We start from the raw sequence: 21,255 nt of genomic DNA, 5'->3' as shown, positions 1-21,255 counted from the left end.
ACTGTACTGAGGTACAGTAGAAATTTCCCAGAAACCTTGAATGGAAATAGTAACTCATTTATCAAAACATTCTTCCAGAAACAAATTTAAAAACATTTTTTTATGATACGCCAACAAAATATTCTTGGCAGTTTAAAATCTAGGTGTTGCCTGTTCTGGACATTAATTTACATATATCGAGAAAGATTATTAAATTGCCCACCACCCAAGCGTATTTTCTGTGCTTGAGGAAGAAATATAATTATTCCTTTTTAAAAAATATCCTCAACAGCATGCCATTGCAACTGTATGTAAACTACATGGAGTTCAGATCAACAGTATTAATTTATTAAACTCTACTTAGAAAAGGTGCAGTCATATTTCACACAGAAGTTGCATTGTAATTGGAATAAGAAAGTCAGACACACTAGTCACACACGAACAGCTTGACAGTTTACCTTAATGTCAAACAGTAGGTATCTTTTGTCCATCTCCCTGGAAACCACGCTTTCTATGATCTCTACAGGAACAAGCTGGAAGCAATCATACGCTGGACAAAAAATGTTGTGAGCCTCACCCTCCTGAATTTTCAGATTCAAAAACCTGCCAGAATTGTGTCAGTCAGAATTTGATAATAAAAAATAAATAAGTTAAGAAATTGAGGTAAATTCATTGTCTTTATACTAACTTAATAAAATATACACTTTCATTTACATCTCTTTTTAAACGAAGAAATATGAATTGTCCCTTGTTTTTTACATTCAACAAGTACCTCAGATTTGAGGAGGCATTTGGTGAAGGAAAAAAAAAAAAAGAAGAGTCCACAAGTGAGCAACTGAAAAAAGTACTTGAATGTATGGGTGAATACCTGTCTCCCATTGACAAGGGCCCTCTGTACAATATTTAATAAAACTGAGCAAAATTTCTTATTAAGTCCCCAAAAGATGTATATAGCAGTACTTAATGTATGCACTAATTAGTCTGACAAGTAATTAGTTTTTACAATAAATAGCAATCCTTGTTCTTGTCAAAATACAGTTTGAAACCTGTAAGAGCTTGATCTGAACAAATTGACAGTTAGCAAGACTAAATGAACTATAAGTCTTTGGATTGGCTACTTCTTCCCATCAGCTATTAACTAGTACTTGAAATGAGACTCTACTTGTGAGATCATAAAAAGATAGTCAAATTTAAGATTATTTAAGCCTATTGTAACTTAGGCTATGTCTATACATCAGATCCTCCTGTAACAATAGAGACATACACACATACAAAATGTTCCCCCGGGAGTAGAAAGTTAAAGAAACCCCTATGTCAACCCAGTTCCTGTTTCTCTGCCCCGCCCCCCCCCCAGAGCCCAGCTGGGGGGCCAGACACCCACAAGCCCTCTCCTCAGAGCCCTGCCCTGGGGTGTCCCCCGCCCAGAAACCCCCCCCCCAGAGCCAAGCCATGGGGTGTGCCCCAGCCCAGACATCCACACCCCTTCCCCCCCTTGAGCCCAGCTGCAGGCCCCCCTAGCACAGACACTCACCCCCCCTACCCTCCAGAGCCCAGGGATCCAGAGGGAGAAACTGGGTCCTGGACTTGTATGGAGTTTCCTGCATGCTGCCTCCTTCCTTCAGGGCACGCCAGGAACTGCAGCAGCTGGGAACCCTCCAACTCCTTCCCCCTCCCTTTCTCCCTGGCAGTGTTTTTCATTTGTGAGTTGGGATGCTGGGGTTTGCTGGGTCCAGCAGCCCCTAGTGGTGGCCTGCAGCTCTGCAGCCCATTTCTGCAAGGGAAAAAGGAAATTCTGCTCAAATTCTGCATTGCGCAGTGGTGCAGAATCCCCCCAAGAGTAGCATATTCTCAGTGCCCATCAAAACTCTACACCTGCACTGGCATTCGCAAATCGCCATGAAGCTTATATGTTGATACACATCACAGTGCACCACAAGGCTCAGCCAGTAGCAACCAAAAGGTGATGACTGAATCCTTAGGACGAAGATAAATATTTATCAAGGTTTTGGGAGTTTGGAGTCAGCAAAGTGGTCAAGTACAGACTGGGCTTACTATCTCACATTTGCAAAGTTTATCCTTTTCCTAGCGAGGACAAGGCCTAAATATCTCCCCCCACCCCCGCTATTGTTGTGGACTTTCCCCACTCTCCTCCACATGCTCAGGAAGGATGCAGTCCTATGATTCCTAGCCGGATGGGGTATCACTCAAAGTAGGGTGAGTAAATGTTGTGTGGGAGACATTACCCATTTTCAGAGGTTTAAGTTTGTCTTAATATAACTCTTTATTTCTGGAGTTCAAAAATTTAGGTTTAGCTACTCTCCAGATTCTGAAAGGATATGAGGCAGTGCTAGGCAACCATAACTACGTCAACTAGGTATTTTTTGTCTGTAAATTTCCCCCTCCTTTTTGAAAGGCACCAATAGGTTGGCAGAAGGGGGCTTCCTGGGCACACTTTCACCACTTAGGCTACCATCTATACTGTGATACAAGACTCAGGTTCATGGGGCTCAGGCCGTGGGGCTATAAAAATGCAGTGTAGCAACCCTGAGACCCCCCCTCCTCCCTCATGGGGTCTCAGTGCACAGGCTCCAGCCCAAGTGTCTACACTGTATTTTTATAGCCCTACAGCCCAAGTCCTGTGAGCCCAAGTCAGCTGACGCAGACCAGCTGCTGGTCTTTTACTATAGAGTAGACATAACCTAAGTGGTGACGAAGTGTGCCTAGGAATCCCTCTCATGCCACTCTACAGGTATGCTTCAATCATGTCCCCCTCACTGTAGCCACATTAGTTACCAGCTCTGCCCTTGTTCTGACCCTGCCATATCCCCAGTGTACGGGGAGATCGCAGCAGACCAGTAAAATGCTTGAACTACTATTGCTAAAAGTAGCCAAGCTAGCAGGTCGTAAGTGGGCCTATGCAGCCTTAGCATGACCAAGTTGCAGGAGGGAGGGGGGAATGTCACAGAAAGGGCAGCTTGACTCCATGTCCTTTCTGACGAGATCTCTGTTGAAATTGCTGAGATATGCATTTTAGGAAAACAGGAAGCTTGTCTGTATGTGCCCTCGGGGATGTGTCTTTCAGGGCCTCAAGGCGAGCAAATTCTGAAAACACACATCTGGCTAATTGATGATCAGAAGGAAACCTCTTGCTTAACCTCTGAAATTGCTTGCTTAACAAGTTTTCTTTGAGTGATGTGTTATTGTAATACTAATGAATAAATAAGGGAAGAAAGTTTGGGGTAGTTGGACTCTTCAGGGACTCTCCCTCTGGACACATCTTGCAGTCTCACCGGCAGATGGAAGATTGGCCGTCAGAAGACTGATGCTGTGCCACTTGAGAGCCACACCCGACTTCGGTAATTACTGAGGGTTGGGGGTGTTTTACTAACCTGTTGCGGATGTGTGCAAGTGCTTGAGACTAAGTAAAGTATAGCTTTACGTGAGAGCACTCTTGTGTTATCCCGTTTGTGCCAGTCATCTATCGGTTGAAGAGTGTGTCTCCTTTGATTTATTTCCTGACACCACCTTGCACAGAGTAAAGATATCAAGAGCTTTGGGTTGAAAGAACCCTGGGTAACACCAGTATGGCTGGAGGGGCCATGGAAGGAGACAAAGTGCTGGCGGAAGGGCTGCAAGGAACACTTCTTCCAGCAGGGGGCAGCAACGGGGAGAGGAGGAGAGTCCCAAGGTCCCGAGCATAGTGGAAAAGAGCTCTGCACACCTGTCTGCAGCTCTGGAGGCTCACAGAGGTGTGAAGTGGCCCATTCATCTTAATAGGACGTCTAAAATGAATGAGAACACCTCCTGGAGATGAACCGCGCATTCAACAATAGGTCTGAGATGTGTGAACTTCCCCATTCAACTTTTTGGGAGTTCTTTCCTGCCAATCTCAGCTATATGTGCCTCGGGCATGCACAGAGCATGCCTATTCCCAACTCCCAATATAGATATTGTCTGCCAGGCCCAGGAGTACCCAGGGATGAAAGTAGAAACAGGGACTTACCGGTACGGGGCTGGGTTGGGGCTGGCTCTGGCCCCTGGAAGGGGCGGGGCCTCAGGCAGAAGGAGCGGGGACGGCCCATCCTGTACCGGTAAGTGCCCATCCTGTACCGGTAAGTGCCCTCCCCATCCCCTACCAAGGTAGCAGCGGCAGCTGGAGGCTCTGGCAGCAGTTTAAAGGGCCAAGGGCTCGGCCGCTGCTACCACCCCGGGCCCTTTAAACTGCTGCCAGAGTACCCAGCTGCCGCTGCTACCCCAGGGCTCTGGCAGCGGGGTTCTGGGGGCTATTTAAAGGGCCCAGGGCAGTAGAGGCAGCGGGAGCCCTGGCCCTTTAAATAACGCCCGGAGCCCTGCCGCTACTCCAGGGCTCCAGCAGAGGGGCTCTGGCAGCAATTTAAAGGGCCTGGGGCTCCAGCCACTGCTGGGAGCCCCAGGCCCTTTAAATTGTCGCCTGGGGAAGCCGGGCCGCCCCGGTATGGTGCACCGACTCTTGCCGGTACCGCGTACCAGAGCGTACCGGCTTACTTTCACCTCTGGGAGTACCTTAAAGGAGCTCAATGAGCCCCTCCCAGCTCAGAATTGATCCATCCTGGCTGCGACTCTTGTGCCAGCCTCTCCGATACCATTTTATATGTGACATCTAGTTTCTCGCATCAATTGAGCCTCATAACATCATACTGGGCCTCGTATCCTGGACACAGTTTTGCTTGCCTAACTGTCCTAGAGTGGGATTTGGGCAGATGGCATTGAGGGAGACTTGTGGGGTGCTGACCATCTTCAAAATTGCACATACCACTCACACTTCCAAAAAGAGGCCCCGCTGAGTCCTGGACACCAAGCAAATGGCAAGCTGGTAACACTAAGTGTGCACAGTACACAAAAGTCTCCCTAGGAGGGCAAACAAACTGATGGTCCATGGTCAAGGTGCAGTGCTTGTTTCCTCAAGACACCATGTAACTATCATTGCTCAGTGATTGTCCCTCACAAAGGAGTTCCTGAGGAAGCTTGAGCAGATGCAAACTCTCTTTAACCAGAACTAATACGGGTTTTGTATACAGCTTTTGGATCGGCTGTATATGATGAAACCCCTTGCCCAAATGAAACCAGACTTGCACCAGTAAAGCTATCCTGGCCTTGATGAGGTACAGAATTTTTCAAAATAGTCAGAATATGCATGTGAATTTTGAAGCAATTTGAATTATCAGCTCTTAAACAGAAACCTCAGGGCCAAACTTCCATAAGGACCCCCTTTGCAGCTCCTAACCACAAGCAGAATGCAGGCATAGAGTAATCTCAGAAGTCTGCTAAGAGTAGGACTTGAACTCTTAGTACCAGGGTGTTGTTTGGGTTCAACAGCTCCAATATGTTGTGCGAGCTATCAAGTGACCTGATGTCAGCTATACATGCACAAATTACTGTCTGTACCCTATCACCCAAGTGAAAGACAATTTGTAGAGCTAATGATAACCCCTACTATCTTTAAAAATATTGCTTCCCCAAAGTGATAGTGGATGCTGGACATTAGCTGAGTTGTAACTGATCAATGATATTAGTTTGGGGTCAATAACATATTTTAGCCATATGTATGCAAAAGAGAGAAAAAGAAAAAAAATCAACAATTTTACTGACAAGGTCTTCGGGGGTGGGGAGAAGAGGACACTGTATTCCAAAAACCCCTTGATCAAATAACTCCAGATTTGCAGCACTAGCCCTACACAGAGCTTGATACAGCACACCAATTTACAATACAATAGGAACATGAATGATTTTTTCTACATGCTCTAAAATCCATGTTTTAAACAGTAACTCATATTTAAGGTTGTGATGAGCTTAATGCTCCTTACAAAATATCACAATAATGAATGCATTGGAATTAGGCTTTATCTACACTGGACAAGTTGCATCACTTCAAATTTACCAATATAATTAAAGCAGTACAACTCTCCCTACTGAGGATGCAGTGATAGTGGTATGAAGTCATCTTTATACCACTATCACTGCATCCACACTTTGGCTTTTACTTTTACATCACACTTAGTCTATTCAGTAAAAGTCACACTCCTAAGCAAAATAATTATACTTGTAAAACTTTTAAGTGTAGACCAATTCTCAGACAGTTAGGCCCCAACTCAGCAAATCACTAAATAACATGCTTAAATCCATCCCTATTTGGCAATGCACTTAAGCTTGTATCAGAGCCCAAGCCATCGCTATGTACCCATCAGCCAGTTAATGGCCAATAAGAACAATACATATGAAAGTATTCCATATGGTTCAGAACAGCTATCTCTTAACATTTGACAATGGATATTTATTGGTTGTGATTTCCCTCCCCTCTTTAAAATGGAAAGTCTAATCATTTAAAAAAAAAAAAAAGCTAAATCAATATACTCACGCCTCCCAGCATGATCTGCAAAACTCATGTCCACAAGGTATATCCACTGGGTCTTCAAATACAGAAATATTACACATACAAATGTCACACTGTAGATAAAGAAAAAAATACAGATGAAAGAAAGAAAAACAAACTCCTGTGTGCCATGTGCAGAACTCATGAGAATTACATAATAAAAATATAAAACCAAACTACTGTAAGAAAACAGGTCATGAACAAAGTAGGGAAAAATCTTTTATTAATGTATCGATGAGAAAGTGTTGCTTTATGTTCTAAAAATTGAAAATGGAAAGGGGCATATCTTCATTTCCACACACCTCCCCACAAACATTTAGTAAATATTTTAGGAACCTGTGCAACCATTTTTTTTATTGCCTTCTGGGATCTCCACCACCTCCAGCCTTTAAGATGTTGAGCACTCTTAGCTCCCAATAAAGATGACAGCGCACCAGTAAACTCCATGAGAGTTTTGCCACTGACTTCAATAGCAGTAGCAGGGCTTGGTAGATAAGGTCAGTCATATGTCAGAGGAGGTATTCTGCCCTGCAAAGGATGAGGTCCAAGGCAGTGTGGAGCCACTTAAATAATTGATTTAAAGTTATAATTTTAATCACTGGATCTAAAAAAAATAAAAAAAAAATCAGGTTGAGGTTTGTAAAACTGATTTGAAAATTTGTACTTTGCATCTTTAGATCAAAATGTATAATGAGCTAAATTATAAAGGCTCCTTCCTTCCTTCCATCTTATTAGTGGTAGGATATCTTATTTGAATTTTATAAAAAGTGCTATCAGAAAAAAACAAAATATTGAAAATTAAGATCCTGATCTTGCAAACACAAAGAGATATATGTGTGACTGAATGCACCCTGTAGGTTTGTGTGGCCCTTCCTGTCAATCTCAGAGGGAGGCCACATCTCTTTGCTATCAGGCCCCTGTAAGGACAGTCTAAGATAATGGGGAAGTTAGCAGTCTCAGTGCTCGATCCCTCCAGCACTGTGGGAGGGGGTGCAGGCTCCGGGAGGAGGCTCCAGGCTGGGGCAGGGGGTTGGGGTGCAGGCTCGGGTTCGGGATGTGAGCTCTGGGAGACAGTTTAGGTGTGGAAGGTGGCTTAGGGCTGGGGCGCAGATGCAGGGTCTGGGAGGAAGTTAGGGTACGGGAGGGGGTTCTGACTGGGGGAGGCGGTTCAGGGAGCAGGCTCTGGCTGGGCGGTGCTTACCTCAGGCAGCTCCCAGTCGGCGGCACAGCGGGGCTAAGGCAGGCTCTCTGCCTGCCCTGGCTCCGCGCTGCTCCCGGAAGCAGCCGCTGTGTCTGGCCCCTACGCGTATCAATTTTGTGTTTGTCTCACATAGGGATGTTAATGAGGCCCAGGATTTGTCTTTTTGTGCATAGATGAGCATTTTAAGTGAGAAACATCTTAATAGAAAAAAATCTCTACATAAAATCTGAAATTCTAACAACAATCGTACTTGTTTCTTTAGTTTCCTAAAGGATCCATTTTAACAATTGAAGACTGTAAAACAGGAAGTAAACTAGCTATATATATATATATACACATACATACACACACACACACACACAATTTAAATCCAGATATAAAACTAATACCACAGATATTAAACTACATTCACCATCATATTTCATAGTGGGTCTAATCCTGCATTCCCATCACAAGCCCCCAATACTAAGAAAGGGAAATATACAATATAACATACGTTTGTCACTTCATTTCACATGAAGTTCTATTCCAGGAAAAGTATTGCAGCAGATATAAAAAAGGATAAACTATAATGCCATATACCTTTTTTGTACTATTTTAAAATTAGAGAAGGGTTGTCTGTATACTGAATGCAAAGTTTTACTTTGATATGATGCCCAGGGATAACCCAGTTACAAAACTATGTATCTCCTAAAAAATAGGACACTGAGCACAAATTTTATAAAGTTACAGCTGTGGATTAAGAAAAAGAGAGTTCTGTCTTCCAAAGAGCATTATTGATTTTAATGAAAGATTCTTTTATATCTGAAATTTGTGATAGCCTTGTAAACTGCTTAAAGCAACCCTCACACAACAAAATTATTTATAATCTTACAGTACAGTAGTAGGCTGACATTTAAAAGGCAAACAAAGAAAACTTTGTTTCCTAATGAAAAATATAAAAAGGGAAGATTCAAAGCATTTAAGTATGTTCAAGGAAATGGATACCATGGAATTGAACATCTAGATAAAAAGTCTCCAAAGAAATGCTGAGCTACACACACACTTGGTATGATCCTATCTTGTTAAATCAGAAGTCCTACATTATAATGGTGGCAGTCAAGCTGAAAACAGTGTCCCTTGTTCCAGCCACATGCTCAACTTGTGTCATTATAAAGCCAATTGTTAAAATGAATCAGCACAAGGGGCTGGACCAGGCGACCTCTTGTGCTCCCTTCCAACTCTACATTTCTATGATTCTATGCACACTTCAGTGTTTGCTTACATTTAAGAAAAGAAAAGAAAAGAAAAGAAAAGAAAAGAAAAGAAAAGAAAANTTGCTTACATTTAAGAAAAGAAAAGAAAAGAAAAGAAAAGAAAAGAAAAGAAAAGAAAAGAAAAGAAAAGAAAATATCTCATGTTCTTTCCAAGGTTATTTTGCAAAGGTAAATGACAAAATAGTTCTCTCGCACTATGTTGGGGTGTGTGAAGAAGGTGGGGGGAGAGAAACAGGAGGGGGAAATCAGTTCAATTTCCCAATTAATTTCAGTCCTATTTATAAGGAACTAAAAACATACTTTAAAAACCAACTGCACAATGATTATGGAAGATTTTCTCACAAGTTGCAAAGCATTATATACCAGAACAACTTTTTAATAATGTTTAATACATTACTTTGTGCCTCTAACTATTCACAAAGTGAAAGGCAAGGAATCTTTCTTAAGAATAAATCATACCAGAATTGTCTCAATATCTCCTGGTGAAAGGCTGATTTCATCAGGGGAGGTCACAGAAGAGCGAGTGGTGCGGGGAGTTCGTGGTGAAGGGAGTGTGTCCCAGGCATTATACCCACTTGGAGGTGGAGTTGGCATTTGAACACCTGAACGTTGGCAGCAGTTCTCTGGATTAGACATCCATGCTTCAAGTAATTTCTCCCTGTCCCAGTCTTCAAGAAATATATAAAGAAAATTATTTAGCTATTATAGGATATGGATTTGTTTGCATTTTATGATTGCCTCATTAAAAAGATCTATATTTTACTAATAAAAATTAGAGGTGAACATATCTTTTGAAATACTGGAGACTGCAGCCCGCAATGGACACTACATTTTACAGTATATATTTTGGGATAACATACAATGTACATTATTTACAGCTAACACTACTGCTAGTATCTCCCTTCTATTAATGTCAACCATAAACTAAATGGAAAACTTATTCTCCCTTTCATATGATAAAAGTTGACCATTCAGTTTAGATCCATTCTATTTTTTTATTTTTTTTAAGAACCACATTTTTATTGATTCAAGTGAAGAGTTAAAAGCAAAAGAAGAAGGAAACTTTCAAAACAATAGGTTCACAATAGGTATTACGACAATATATGAAACAAGCAATTATTACAAGTGATAATTTCTTCATGTTATGTCTGATTCTGAATTCGTTGCACACCCAAAACTCTCACCGACTTCACCAAGAATTTTTGGAAGCATAAACAATGTGGAACAGCCATTCAGACCCTATTCCTGAAAGCTCTCATGCATAGTAAGTAGTCCCATCATTTTTGGTGAGACTACTCATGGGATTAGAGCTACTGCTATGGAGAAGTATAATAAGTTACTTAAGGACACTTACAAAGTCAGTTATTACAGCTATCGAATGTTAACATCTTGGGGTAGATTGACACACTGGAGAAATTCTAGCCCTGTTGAAGTCAATGGGAAAACTCTTTTTGACTTCAGGGTATGTCTACACTGGAATAAAAGACCCATGGCATGGCTGTGGCTGGCCTGGGTCAGCTGGCTCGGGCTGTGGGGCTAAAAATAGCTGTGTAGACGTTTGGTCTTGGGCTGGAGCCTGGGATCTAGGACCCTGTCCTCTCATGGGGTCCTCATAAGGTTGGGTTCCAGCCTGAGCCTGAACAGTTATACGGGAATTTTACAATCCCGCAACCCAAGCCCCGCAAGCCCAAGTCAATTGACTCAGACCAGCTGTGGGTGTTTAACTGCAGTGTAAATATACCCAGGGGGACCAGGATTTCATCCATTGCTACTAATTCTCTGTAAGAGGCTGTGGGTAGACGTAATGCCCCAACAGCAATTCAGGAAGGAATTGCGAGTTAGTGTGCCAATTCCCCATCAACTTCTTTCCTTGCTCCGAACAGGAAATAATCTGCTACTGGCCCATAACAGTATCAGATTACTATCTTCCCACCCTGTGCTGGCTCAGCTCTGCTTGCCAGTACATTTATGTGTGGGGAGAGAGAGAAATGTGGAGCCTGCTTTGTCTCCTATCCACAGACTGGCAACACAGGCCAGCCCACATAGGAAAGTAGTATGAAGAGGTCTTGTACTCTCTTGCTGCCCTCCACTGGGTCAGAGGACAAGTGACAATCTTGCTTTTATAATCATAATTCCCCTATGTGTCTCTTCTAACAAGGGGCAGGATATCAGCATATGAAAGTTTCTACTATCTACAAAACTGGAAGTTCTGTGTGCAGCAGTTGTCACCCTTTTCACTAACTTCTGACTGTATAAAACTGTGCATTTTCTAATGCTGTGAATTGGGAAAATTGTCGCTCAACAGTCTGAGTTTCCTATGGTAAAGCTGTAAAAAGTTTCACATGTTATCTCTTTTGAGACTGTTGTTCAAATAATTTGGTTTTAAGAACTCACAATATGAAGGCTTTTGTCTAAGTATTACATTGAGACAATTTTACTTCCACATATGAAAATTATTCAGCTTGACCTGAAATAGCTGAAGCTTTTGCCATCTACACAACAGCCCATTTGCATATGATACATTTCTTAAATACAAAATTAAAAATTATCTGAATTTAAAAAGAAATCATTTATTCTTGCTAGGATTTTTTGTAATTCTACAATCAAATATTACAGTGACCCTTCTATATTTTCACATGTACATATATTAAGTTCACAGTTAAAGTTTTCTATGGTACAAATGAACTACAGTAAAACAAATGTATACAGAAAGACAAGGTAGGTGAACTAATAGCTTTTATTGTACCAATTTCTGTTGCTGAGAGAGACAAGTTTTTTTTAGATCTGTCCCAAGGAAGAGCTCTGTGTAACCTCAAAAGCCTGTCTCTCTCAACAACAGAAGTGGTCCAATAAAAATATTACCTCACCTACCTTGTCTCTCTAAAATCCTGGAAGTAACACATCTGCTACAACAACATTGTACGCATAAATGAATATATCAGCAGTTATTAAGATCACAAAGATTTTTTTTAATAGTTTAAAACTGCTTTATTTCAAATCTAAAAACAAACAAAACATTCAACAATATTGGTTTGTCAAATTTCCGTGCCACTTAGAATCTAAAAATACCAATATAGTGTAAAGAGCATCCACATACATGGATAGATTCAGATTGAAAGACAAATTTGAACTGACATACTTTACCATATCACTGTGATTTTAAACCTCAAAAAACCCTAAAATTTTCAAACAGTGTCAATCATACAAAAGTTCATTTTATTTGTCAACCATAAATATCTGATGTTTAGAAAAACCCTAAATTTTCAGTTTTTATGAAGCAGATGTATAATAAATAAAACTCTCTAGGTTATTGTAAATAAAAATTGCATATGTACTACAAGTAAGGAACAAAATATAAGTTTCAGAGTGGTAGCCGTGTTAGTCTGTATCAGCAAAAGGAACGAGGAGTACTTATGGCACCTTAGAGACTAACAAATTTATTTGAACATAAGCTTTCGTGGGCTAAAACCCACTTCATCAGATGCATGCAACCTCCCTGGTCACTTGATTACAGACCTCGAAGTTGCGATACTCCAACAAAAAAACTTCAAAAACAGACTCCAATGAGAAACTGCAGAATTGGCATTAAGTTGCCAACTGGACACCATTAAATTAGGCTTGAATAAAGACTGGGAGTGGATGGGTATTACACAAAGTAAAACCTATTTCCCCATGCTATTTTTTTCCCCCTACTGTCACTCACAGCTTCTTGTCAACTGTTGGAAATGGGCCATCCTGATTATCACTACACACATTTTTTTTCTCCTGCTGATAATAGCCCACCTTAACTGATTATTCTCATTATAGTTAGTATGGCAACACCCATTTTTTCATGTCCTCTGTATATATATATCTTCTTACTGTATTTTTCACTGCATGCATCTGATGAAGTGGGTTTTAGCCCATAAAAGATTATGCTCAAAGAAATTTGTTAGTCTCTAAGGTGCCACAAGTACTCCTCATTCTTTTAACAAAATATAAGGAGCCCCATTTACTAGTGATATTATCAAAGTAGGTCAATCACACTGAAATTTGCTTATTGATTTTTAATATAAATGAAAATGTTATGGAGACAAGTTTGCATAACTTGTCCAAAATGTACAACATTTTTAAGATTTCATTCATTCCATTTCATCTGCTTTAAGGTTATGTTACCTGTGTAACATTCTTAGGTTGCAATAACAAACATTGCTACTCTTATTACCAGCATAACATATGAGATTTTACACATTATTTTGTCTTTATAATCTTTTAAACAGGAACTTATTGAACTTGAGATATTGCTAAGTGCTATAAGAAGTCCAATACCAATAGTTGTAGTGCCTTTTTAAATTAGTAGTCGGAACAAAGACGTCCTGCCTGATGGATTCCACTGGTTTTTTTTAGTAAATCATGAGCTGCAGCATAACATAAGGTTATTAGCTGAGCTGTAACTCTTTTACCCTGAAATAAATTATTTTAGTGTGAGCTGAATTAGAAATTAGAGTGCTCTACCTTTCATCCTACAAGAATGAAGTTTAAAAAGAGATAATAGTATAAATAGTACAGTAGAGATAATAGTATAATGGTTGGTGTGACGGAATCCCCAGGGTGCAGCCTGGGACTGTGAGACCAATGTGCCCACTGAACTCTCTCCATCTTGGGATGTCTCTCACCAGCAATGCCTCCAGGTGCTGTTATCACTCAGCACAACTGCATGTGGAGACCCCACACCCAGCTAGATTGCATGAATGCTCCCCGAGCCACTCATCAATCACACAGAGAAAGACACCTGATTCAAATCCCCCTCCAGCTCCCAGCTCTGTACCCCAGGAATATACTGTCTTGCACTGCTCAAGATGGGCAGTGCAGACTTATTAATTGGTTCACCACTTCATCAATGAAAGTGAACATACACCAGTCTTTGCAAAACCTGAGCAGATTTACCACACACTTCAGGCAAACTCACCGGTAAAGATAAACAGTAAAACATATTTACTGACTACAAATGATAGATGTTAAGTGATATTAAGTGACAGACAAAAAGTCAGAGTTAGTTACCAAAAGAAATAAAATATAAGCATGTAGTCTAAACTCTCAACCCTATTAGGCTTGGCAACAATTAGACTAAGCAGTTTTTCTCACCCCACTGCATATTGCAGTTCATAGTACACAGATTTCACCCCTGAAATCTGGGCCAGTCCCCCCAGTTGGAGTCTTCAGAGTGTCCTTATTGCTTGCAGCGTAGGTGGGTGAACTAGAAAGGCCTAGCATGAGGCCACTGTGTCTGTTTTACACCCTCAGTCCATGTGCTTGGAAAACACAAGTCAAGGCATGTCTGGATGAACTGCTGAGTCTCCCGGCAAGGTTGAGTAATTCTCCTGGTGTGGCCTCATGCAGGTGAGTCACTGAATTGTAGCTCCCTGGCTGGACAATGGTTGTTGATGGGTTGTTTCACATTCCACCTGGGTGCTGGTTACTTTCCTTGCTGTTGCCTCTGGGGAGCTAATATCTGACTGATTTCCCAACTTACAGCATGTTTTAGTGACAATCATACAACACAATTCTCATAACTTCATATGCATTAATGATATACATATATGGATAGAGAAATGACTTTCAGCAGATCATAACCTTTCCCCTGATACCTTACAAGGCATGCTTTATATTTAAGATCATGATTATATGGAAATGTGGAATATGGGGGTTACAGTATGCTCCCCCAAGGTATAGAATGTCACAGTTGATAGGTCAAAAAACAAAAAAACAAAAATTACTAATTTTTTCTTCTCTAGTTGCAATTTTATGTAATAATTTGCTTTCCATCCCTCTCCCATAAATCTTCTGTGCTCTATTAGTGAAAAAAACAAACAAAATTCCAATCCCAGCTCTGATGAACAAGCTGTACTAACAAATCCATGCTTTTGTGTGACAGAGGAAATCAAAGTTTGTCAAGTAAATAGATTTCAAGGTCAAGTTTCTAAGAAGGCGAGTAAAATGCATCATTATTAAATATAAGAAAAATACCTTAAGCTCATGTTCTTTGAATTAAGAAAGTTAGAATTAAGCTAGTATTATTATTATTATTTTGTCTCTTAAAAAATTAATGGGAAAATATTTAGAGTTTGGCAATGCTAATTTATGCAGAGTGGCTTCTGGTTTATATCTTAATTTAAAGATAAACATATTCATCAGTTATTCAGTCATGTTACATAATCACACCAATTATATGTCCTTATTTTTATGTCAAACACATTATTAAGTTTTAATTATTCTTGGTTGAATAATTTCCAATTTATACTGAATAAGCTAAAGGCAAAAGAGCCTGCTTTCTCAGGACTTGCAAATTATATCTGTACTTCTCTTTAGGTAATGTTCAATTGCATTAAGTTACAGCTACACCATGAAGGCAACATCAACAGACTGACCCTGTAACACAGACTGACTCTGTAACCCAGACTGATTCCTTCTCAAATCTCAATTAATGCTCTCTATATGGTGGCAGACATGTCTGCACAGTTTACATCAACCTCATTGCTTTGAGACTCAGACTTCCGGCATGTAATACATAGCACTGCCAACATTTTGTTCTTAAGAATGTCCGTATGGGTTACAGAATTTGCCAGCTGAGAATCTTCTGTCTTAACTAAGTATTCTTAAAATTCAAAATATTGTTCTCCTTATATAAATACCATATAAGAAACAAAGCAAATTAGCTAAATTAAAAAAATATTATGCAAGATCAGTGACTTGTATATGATTAGGTTATCATTTTAACACAATGATAAAAGTTAGTCTCTGGTATAATTTTCTATTAAAGGTACTCAATCAACTTGAAAACTAGTCAAAACGAAAAATAACAAAAATAGTTTCAGGTACTACACACCCACTTGTGAGACATTCTGCCAATTTCTGTGATTTTAAAATTACACTTCCCTATTTTAAATTTTTCAGTTGCTATGCAAGAAACCCACAAAAAAATAACTGAAGCCCATTCTAGCAAAGGGATTAACATGCATAACTTTATATTCATTGGAACTACTTATGTGCTTAAAGGCACTACTCACATCCATACAGTGAGCACATGCTTATGTGCTTTACTGGGTCAGACCCTGAGGCCTCAATCCTGCAATGTGACGTCTGGCAGGCAGACTATAGAAGGTCCAGCTGCCTCCTGATCACCCTCTCCTGACCAGAGGTTACTCTGCAGCACCTGCCTCTGTTTCCCACTCTCCCGGACCCCTTAAGAACTACATACAGCCTTCTCTCTGGTTTAACACCACCCTTACCTGGGGCTGGTTTAATAAGAGCTATAGTTCAAAACCATCAGGGTCCCAAAATAAAGTCCATCACCACAACACAAAAGTTCATACTTAGGTCTGGCATCTTCTCTGTCTCTCTCTGTCTCTCTAAAACCCCTCATGCTTCAAGGCATAAACCAACGTCTAAGTACTGGGAGTTAAGTGTTGTACAATTTACTAAAATGTTTAATAAATATTTGGAGGGAGAAAAGAAGACAAAGGCAAACTTTTCCATTTTCAATTGTTCTAACATAAAACTACAATTTCTACCTGTTAAATTCGGAAAGGTTTTTCCTACCGCATCTCCCTTTAAAAGCATCTGGTATTGGTCACAGTTGGTAACAGGATACTGAAACTACATGGCCAACTGATCTGATATGGTAATTCCTATGCTCTTATCTGACTATACAGGGGAAACAGTGAAATGACTATCCAAGAAGTGTTATCAAATGCACAAATCAACAAACTGACTAACCTTTCAGTTATAGTAATCTTAGGTGTTATTTCCAATTAACGTAGATAAACTAATTTCAGAAAGAATTGTGATTTTGAAGTTGCCCATGTCCATTTCATTTCAATGGAGTTACACCAGGGGTTAATTTGTCCCAGGGTGTCAAACTAGAAACAGTAGCTTTTCAAACAAGGATGAATATAAGAGGAGGTTTCTGGAAGGCTAATTTAATTGCTATTATTCACATCCATGTTAAACATATTACAATGAACATATCAGTTTTATGTAACAGAAAGAAGAGGGTCTGTTTTTACACACTCACTATACACACAACATATTTAGCAGCAAACCACCATTGGTTTGACTAAATAAATATAGGAATGGACTTTTATGAAGGTCAGAACTTCAATATGGGATCAACTGTCTAAGCAGTTCCACTTTTAGGCCTCAATTTTGAAACAATCAAACCTTGTTTCTCCAAACAGCTTTAACTCAAAAACTTCTTAGATTATGATCCCCAGTTTCAATCACTTTCCTATTAACTCCCCTGTTTGAATGTTTTTGATATACTACAGACAGTCTGAATAAATGGTGATATAAAACCATCTTTATGAACACAGTTAAAATGGAAATGCTACTTCAAACAGAAGCTAGTTTTATTTTCTACCACAACATTCAGTGCTAATCTATATTTTGGACAAAAATTTCAATTGCTAAATAGACTAGCTGAGTGGTAGAGTTATGTCACAACAAAATACTATAATACATTTTTCTTCTTCAAGTGTCCTCTGCATATTCCCACTCTCGGGATGCGCAGAGGGGGAGCAGCCAGGACAACAGAAATTCTGGTAGCAGTGTGTGTTAGGGTGCTCACACACCTCCCTCCCTCCCCCCAGCATATGAACGTGTTCTGAGGGCATAGCTTTGAAAAGTGGTATGGCACTCTTTCTTTGGCACAGGCTATACTTTTTGAAGATGACCACCAGAAGGAATGTCCACAGGAAAATTTCCAATATGTCATGGAACCGGACAGTGGCTCATCGCACGATGGCAATGTGGGAGTAGTTACAGCATTGTCTTCTTTGGCAGAGGCGATCTAATTTCATGAACTAGTTGATAGGATGGCATAGACTTTAAAATTACCATCAGTAGCTTTCAATGAGGCTATGCATCCAGTCTGACAGTTTGGGGGCTACTGCAAAAAGCAGGGTTTTGTTGCCTATGCTAGAAGGTATTTGGAAACCAGCAAAATTCCTATGGTCCAATCCATCATTGTGCCAACCAATTTCAAAAAAGGTTGACAAATTACACCAGATCCCTTATGAAAGATTCTCTGTTTTCATGTAAACCCTCAGCCAAACTCTGATTATAGCAGTATCACTTCAAAGAGCAAGGTGAAGTCTTCAACCTTCTACCCCTTATGCTATAGAAGAAAAAAAGTTGGGACGCTAGGTAGAAAAATGTTTTCTTCAGCTTCTTTAAACATGCATGTGCAAATTATCAAGCAGTGATGGCCAGGTATTAGTTTCAACTGTGAGATAAGAGATGAGTCTTTACGAAAAATCTCCCAGAGGATTACAGGAAGTTGACATCATATCTCAACAAACAGGGACAAAACTGGGCTAAGCATGCCCTCAGGGCATCATTTGATGTCCCCGATACCATCTCAAAAGCTGTTACATCTGCAATAGCGCTACATAGGCATGCATGGCTACGATCATTTCTTTCTATGGAAAGAGTATCTAAAATAGAAGATCTACCCTTTAAAGGGGATGGACTATTTAATTCAAAAACTTATGAGGTACTGGAAAAGATGAAGGAGATGCATTCCATGGCAACCATCTCCCTATCAACAGAGAACACTTCATGCCTATGTTCAGGCATCACAGGCAATACCACACACCATTTTCTTCTTTGTCTTATTATAAGAAAAGCTCTATATAAGCTCGAAAACTTGTCTCTCACCAACAGAAATTGGTCCAATAAAAGATACTACTTCACCCACCTTGTCCCTCTATAATGAGAAGAGGCAGTCAGACTATCAACAGCAACACCAACAGCAAGCTTTCTCTCAAACATAAGAGAGGAAGGAAAGCTCAAGATGAGGTCAAAGAAATTCTAAGCCCTGGTCTACACTATGGGGTTAGGTCGAATTTAGCCGCGTTAGGTCAATTTAAAAATGACTACGTCCACAAAACCAACCATGTTCCGTCAACCTAAAGGGCTCTTAAAATCGACTTCTGTACTCCTCCCCGACAAGGGGAGTAGCGCTAAAATTGACCTTGCTGGGTCGAATTTGGGGTAGTGCAGATGCAAATTGACGGTATTGGCCTCCAGGAGCTATCCCAGAGTGCTCCATTGTGACCACTCTGGACAGCGATGTGAACTCCGATGCATTAGCCAGGTACACAGGAAAAGCCCTGGAAACTTTTGAATTTGCTGTTTGGTCAGCATGGCGAACTCAGCAGCACAGGTGACCATGCAGTTCCCCCAGAATCGTAGAGCGTAGAATGTTTCTACGTCCATCATCTCTGTCCCTGAGGTTATCGCAGTTTAGAAGGCGAAAAAAACACACTCGCAATGACATGTTTTCTGAGCTTATGCAGTCCTTCAGCATTGATAGGGCACAGCTTAATGCATGGAGGCATTCAGTGGCAGAAGCCAGGAAATAATTAAGTTAGCACGAAGAGTGGAGGCAGAACACGATGCTGAGGCTAATGGGGGAGCAAACGGACATGATGAAGCATCTGTTGGAGCTGCAGGAAAGCCAACAAGAGCACAGACCCCTGCTGCATCCATTGTATAACCGCCTCCCCTCCTCCCCATGTTCCATAGCCTCCTCACCCAGATGCCCATGAACGTGGGGGGGAGGAGGACGGGGAGAAGTCCCGGGGCACCCAGCCATTCCACTGCAGAGGATGGCCTAAGCAACCGAAGGCTGTCATTCAAACAGTTTGATTTTTAGTGTGGCTACAATCAGCAATGTAGCCTTGTCCTTCCCTCCTCCCCCACCCCACCCGGGCTATCTTGTCCGTTATCTCATTTTTTTTTTAATTAATAAAGAAAGAATGCATGGTTTCAAAACAAAAAATAGTTACTTTATTTTGAAGGGAGGGTGATTGGCTTACGGGGAATTAAAATCAACAAAGGGGGCGAGTTTGCATTAAGGAGAAACACACACAACTGTCACACTGAAGCCTGGTCAGCCATGAAACTGGTTTTCAAAGCCTCTGTGATGCGCAGCGCGCCTTGCTGTGCTCTTCTAATCGCAAACAGCCTAGTCAGCAAACAGCGCCAGCGAGCTTTTAAACATCCAGAGCTACAATCTACCACCATTCTGCACTTGCTCAGCCTATAGTTTAACTGCTCCTTACTACTGTCCAGGCTTCAAGAACCATGGGAGCAAGGGGTAGGCGTGACCGTGCAGTGCTGCCGGCTGGGAGAGCAGCCTGAGGCAGAAGCCTCCAGCTCGCATGATATTCCAGGCTGGACTGAATCTCCATGAGACGAAACAAAGACGAGAATGACCTGGAGTCACTCCCATTTATGTCCAGGCGCCCCTGACCGACCTCACCGAAATCTGCCAGGAGCACCCATGTCTGCCCAGGTGCTCCTGACCGACCTCACCGAGGTCGGCCAGAAGCACCCAGGAAATGACAACAATGGCTAGCAATCGTACTGCACCATCTGTTGCCGCAAAGGCAAGGAGCTGCTGCTCTGTAGCAATACAGTACCGCGTCTGCCAGCAGCACCCAGGAGACGTACGGAGATGGGGAGCTGAGCAGGATCCATGCTTGCCGTGGTATGTCATCTGCATGGATAACCCTGGAAAAAAGGCGAGAAACGATTGTTTGCTGTTGCTTTCACGGAGGGAGGGAGGCCTGACGACATATATTCCAAACCACCCGCAACAATGTTTTTGCCCCATCAGGCATTGGGATCTCAACCCAGAATTCCAATGGGCGGCGGAGACTGCGGGAACTGTGGGATAGCTACCCACAGTGCAACGCTCCGAAAGTCGACGCTAGCCTCGGTACTGTGGATGCACTCCACCAACTTAATGCGCTTAGTGGGGACACACACAATTGACTGTATAAAATTGATTTCTAAAAAATCGACTTCTATAAAATCGACCTAATTTCGTAATATAGACATATCCTCAGACACATCCTCCTTGCCTAATGTTAGGCTTCACGTTTGACATATTGATCGAAAGCTCTCAAACAATTTCAGAAAATCCTATCCGGTCTGTCCCAGTTTTACAGAGCATAAAATATTGCCTCACACCCTTTGTCTCTCTAATATCCTGGCAACAACACTGCTACAACAACACCGCATACAATCACCACTTCAGACACATGTGTTTTAGACACAGTAAAGGAAGATTATACTGTCCAACTCAAATCCCTTCCTTCATGCTTCTCACCGCAACAGCTATGTTTTGTCCTTGATTCAGACAATTTCCAGTACAGCGTCTTAGCCTTTGGCCTCTTCAGTGGACCCAGAGTTTTTACCAAATGCCTGGCTCCAGTAGCAGTACATGAGAAGGCAAAAAGTTTTCATCTTCCCTTACTTAGCTAATCGGATGCTGAAGGCCCCATCCAAAAAAGAATTAGCAGCGTCCGGAAGGTTGGTCTGGGCACTGGAGTGGTGCCTTCATGGCGCCCAATATAGAGCCC

General features: G+C 41.3%; 1 protein-coding gene across 6 annotated transcripts in view; it reads right to left on the bottom strand.

Annotated features, from left to right (window-relative positions):
* ANKIB1 (ankyrin repeat and IBR domain containing 1) overlaps positions 1–21,255 on the bottom strand; it is a 175,244-nt gene that overhangs the window by 38,048 nt on the left and 115,941 nt on the right. For all 6 annotated transcript variants that reach the window (XM_034760421.1, XM_034760420.1, XM_034760424.1 and 3 more), the window contains 3 exons: positions 9,305–9,513; positions 6,374–6,462; positions 438–582 (listed from right to left, as the gene is read on the bottom strand). In XM_034760421.1, the coding sequence (XP_034616312.1) occupies positions 438–582; positions 6,374–6,462; positions 9,305–9,513 (443 nt within the window). The remainder of the gene's footprint in view (positions 1–437; positions 583–6,373; positions 6,463–9,304; positions 9,514–21,255) is intronic.

This window comes from Trachemys scripta, chromosome 2 (genome assembly GCF_013100865.1).
Source record: "Trachemys scripta elegans isolate TJP31775 chromosome 2, CAS_Tse_1.0, whole genome shotgun sequence".
NCBI lineage: Eukaryota > Metazoa > Chordata > Testudines > Emydidae > Trachemys > Trachemys scripta.
Note: the sequence above shows the minus strand (reverse complement) of the source record. Positions and strands in the feature narration are given on the sequence as shown.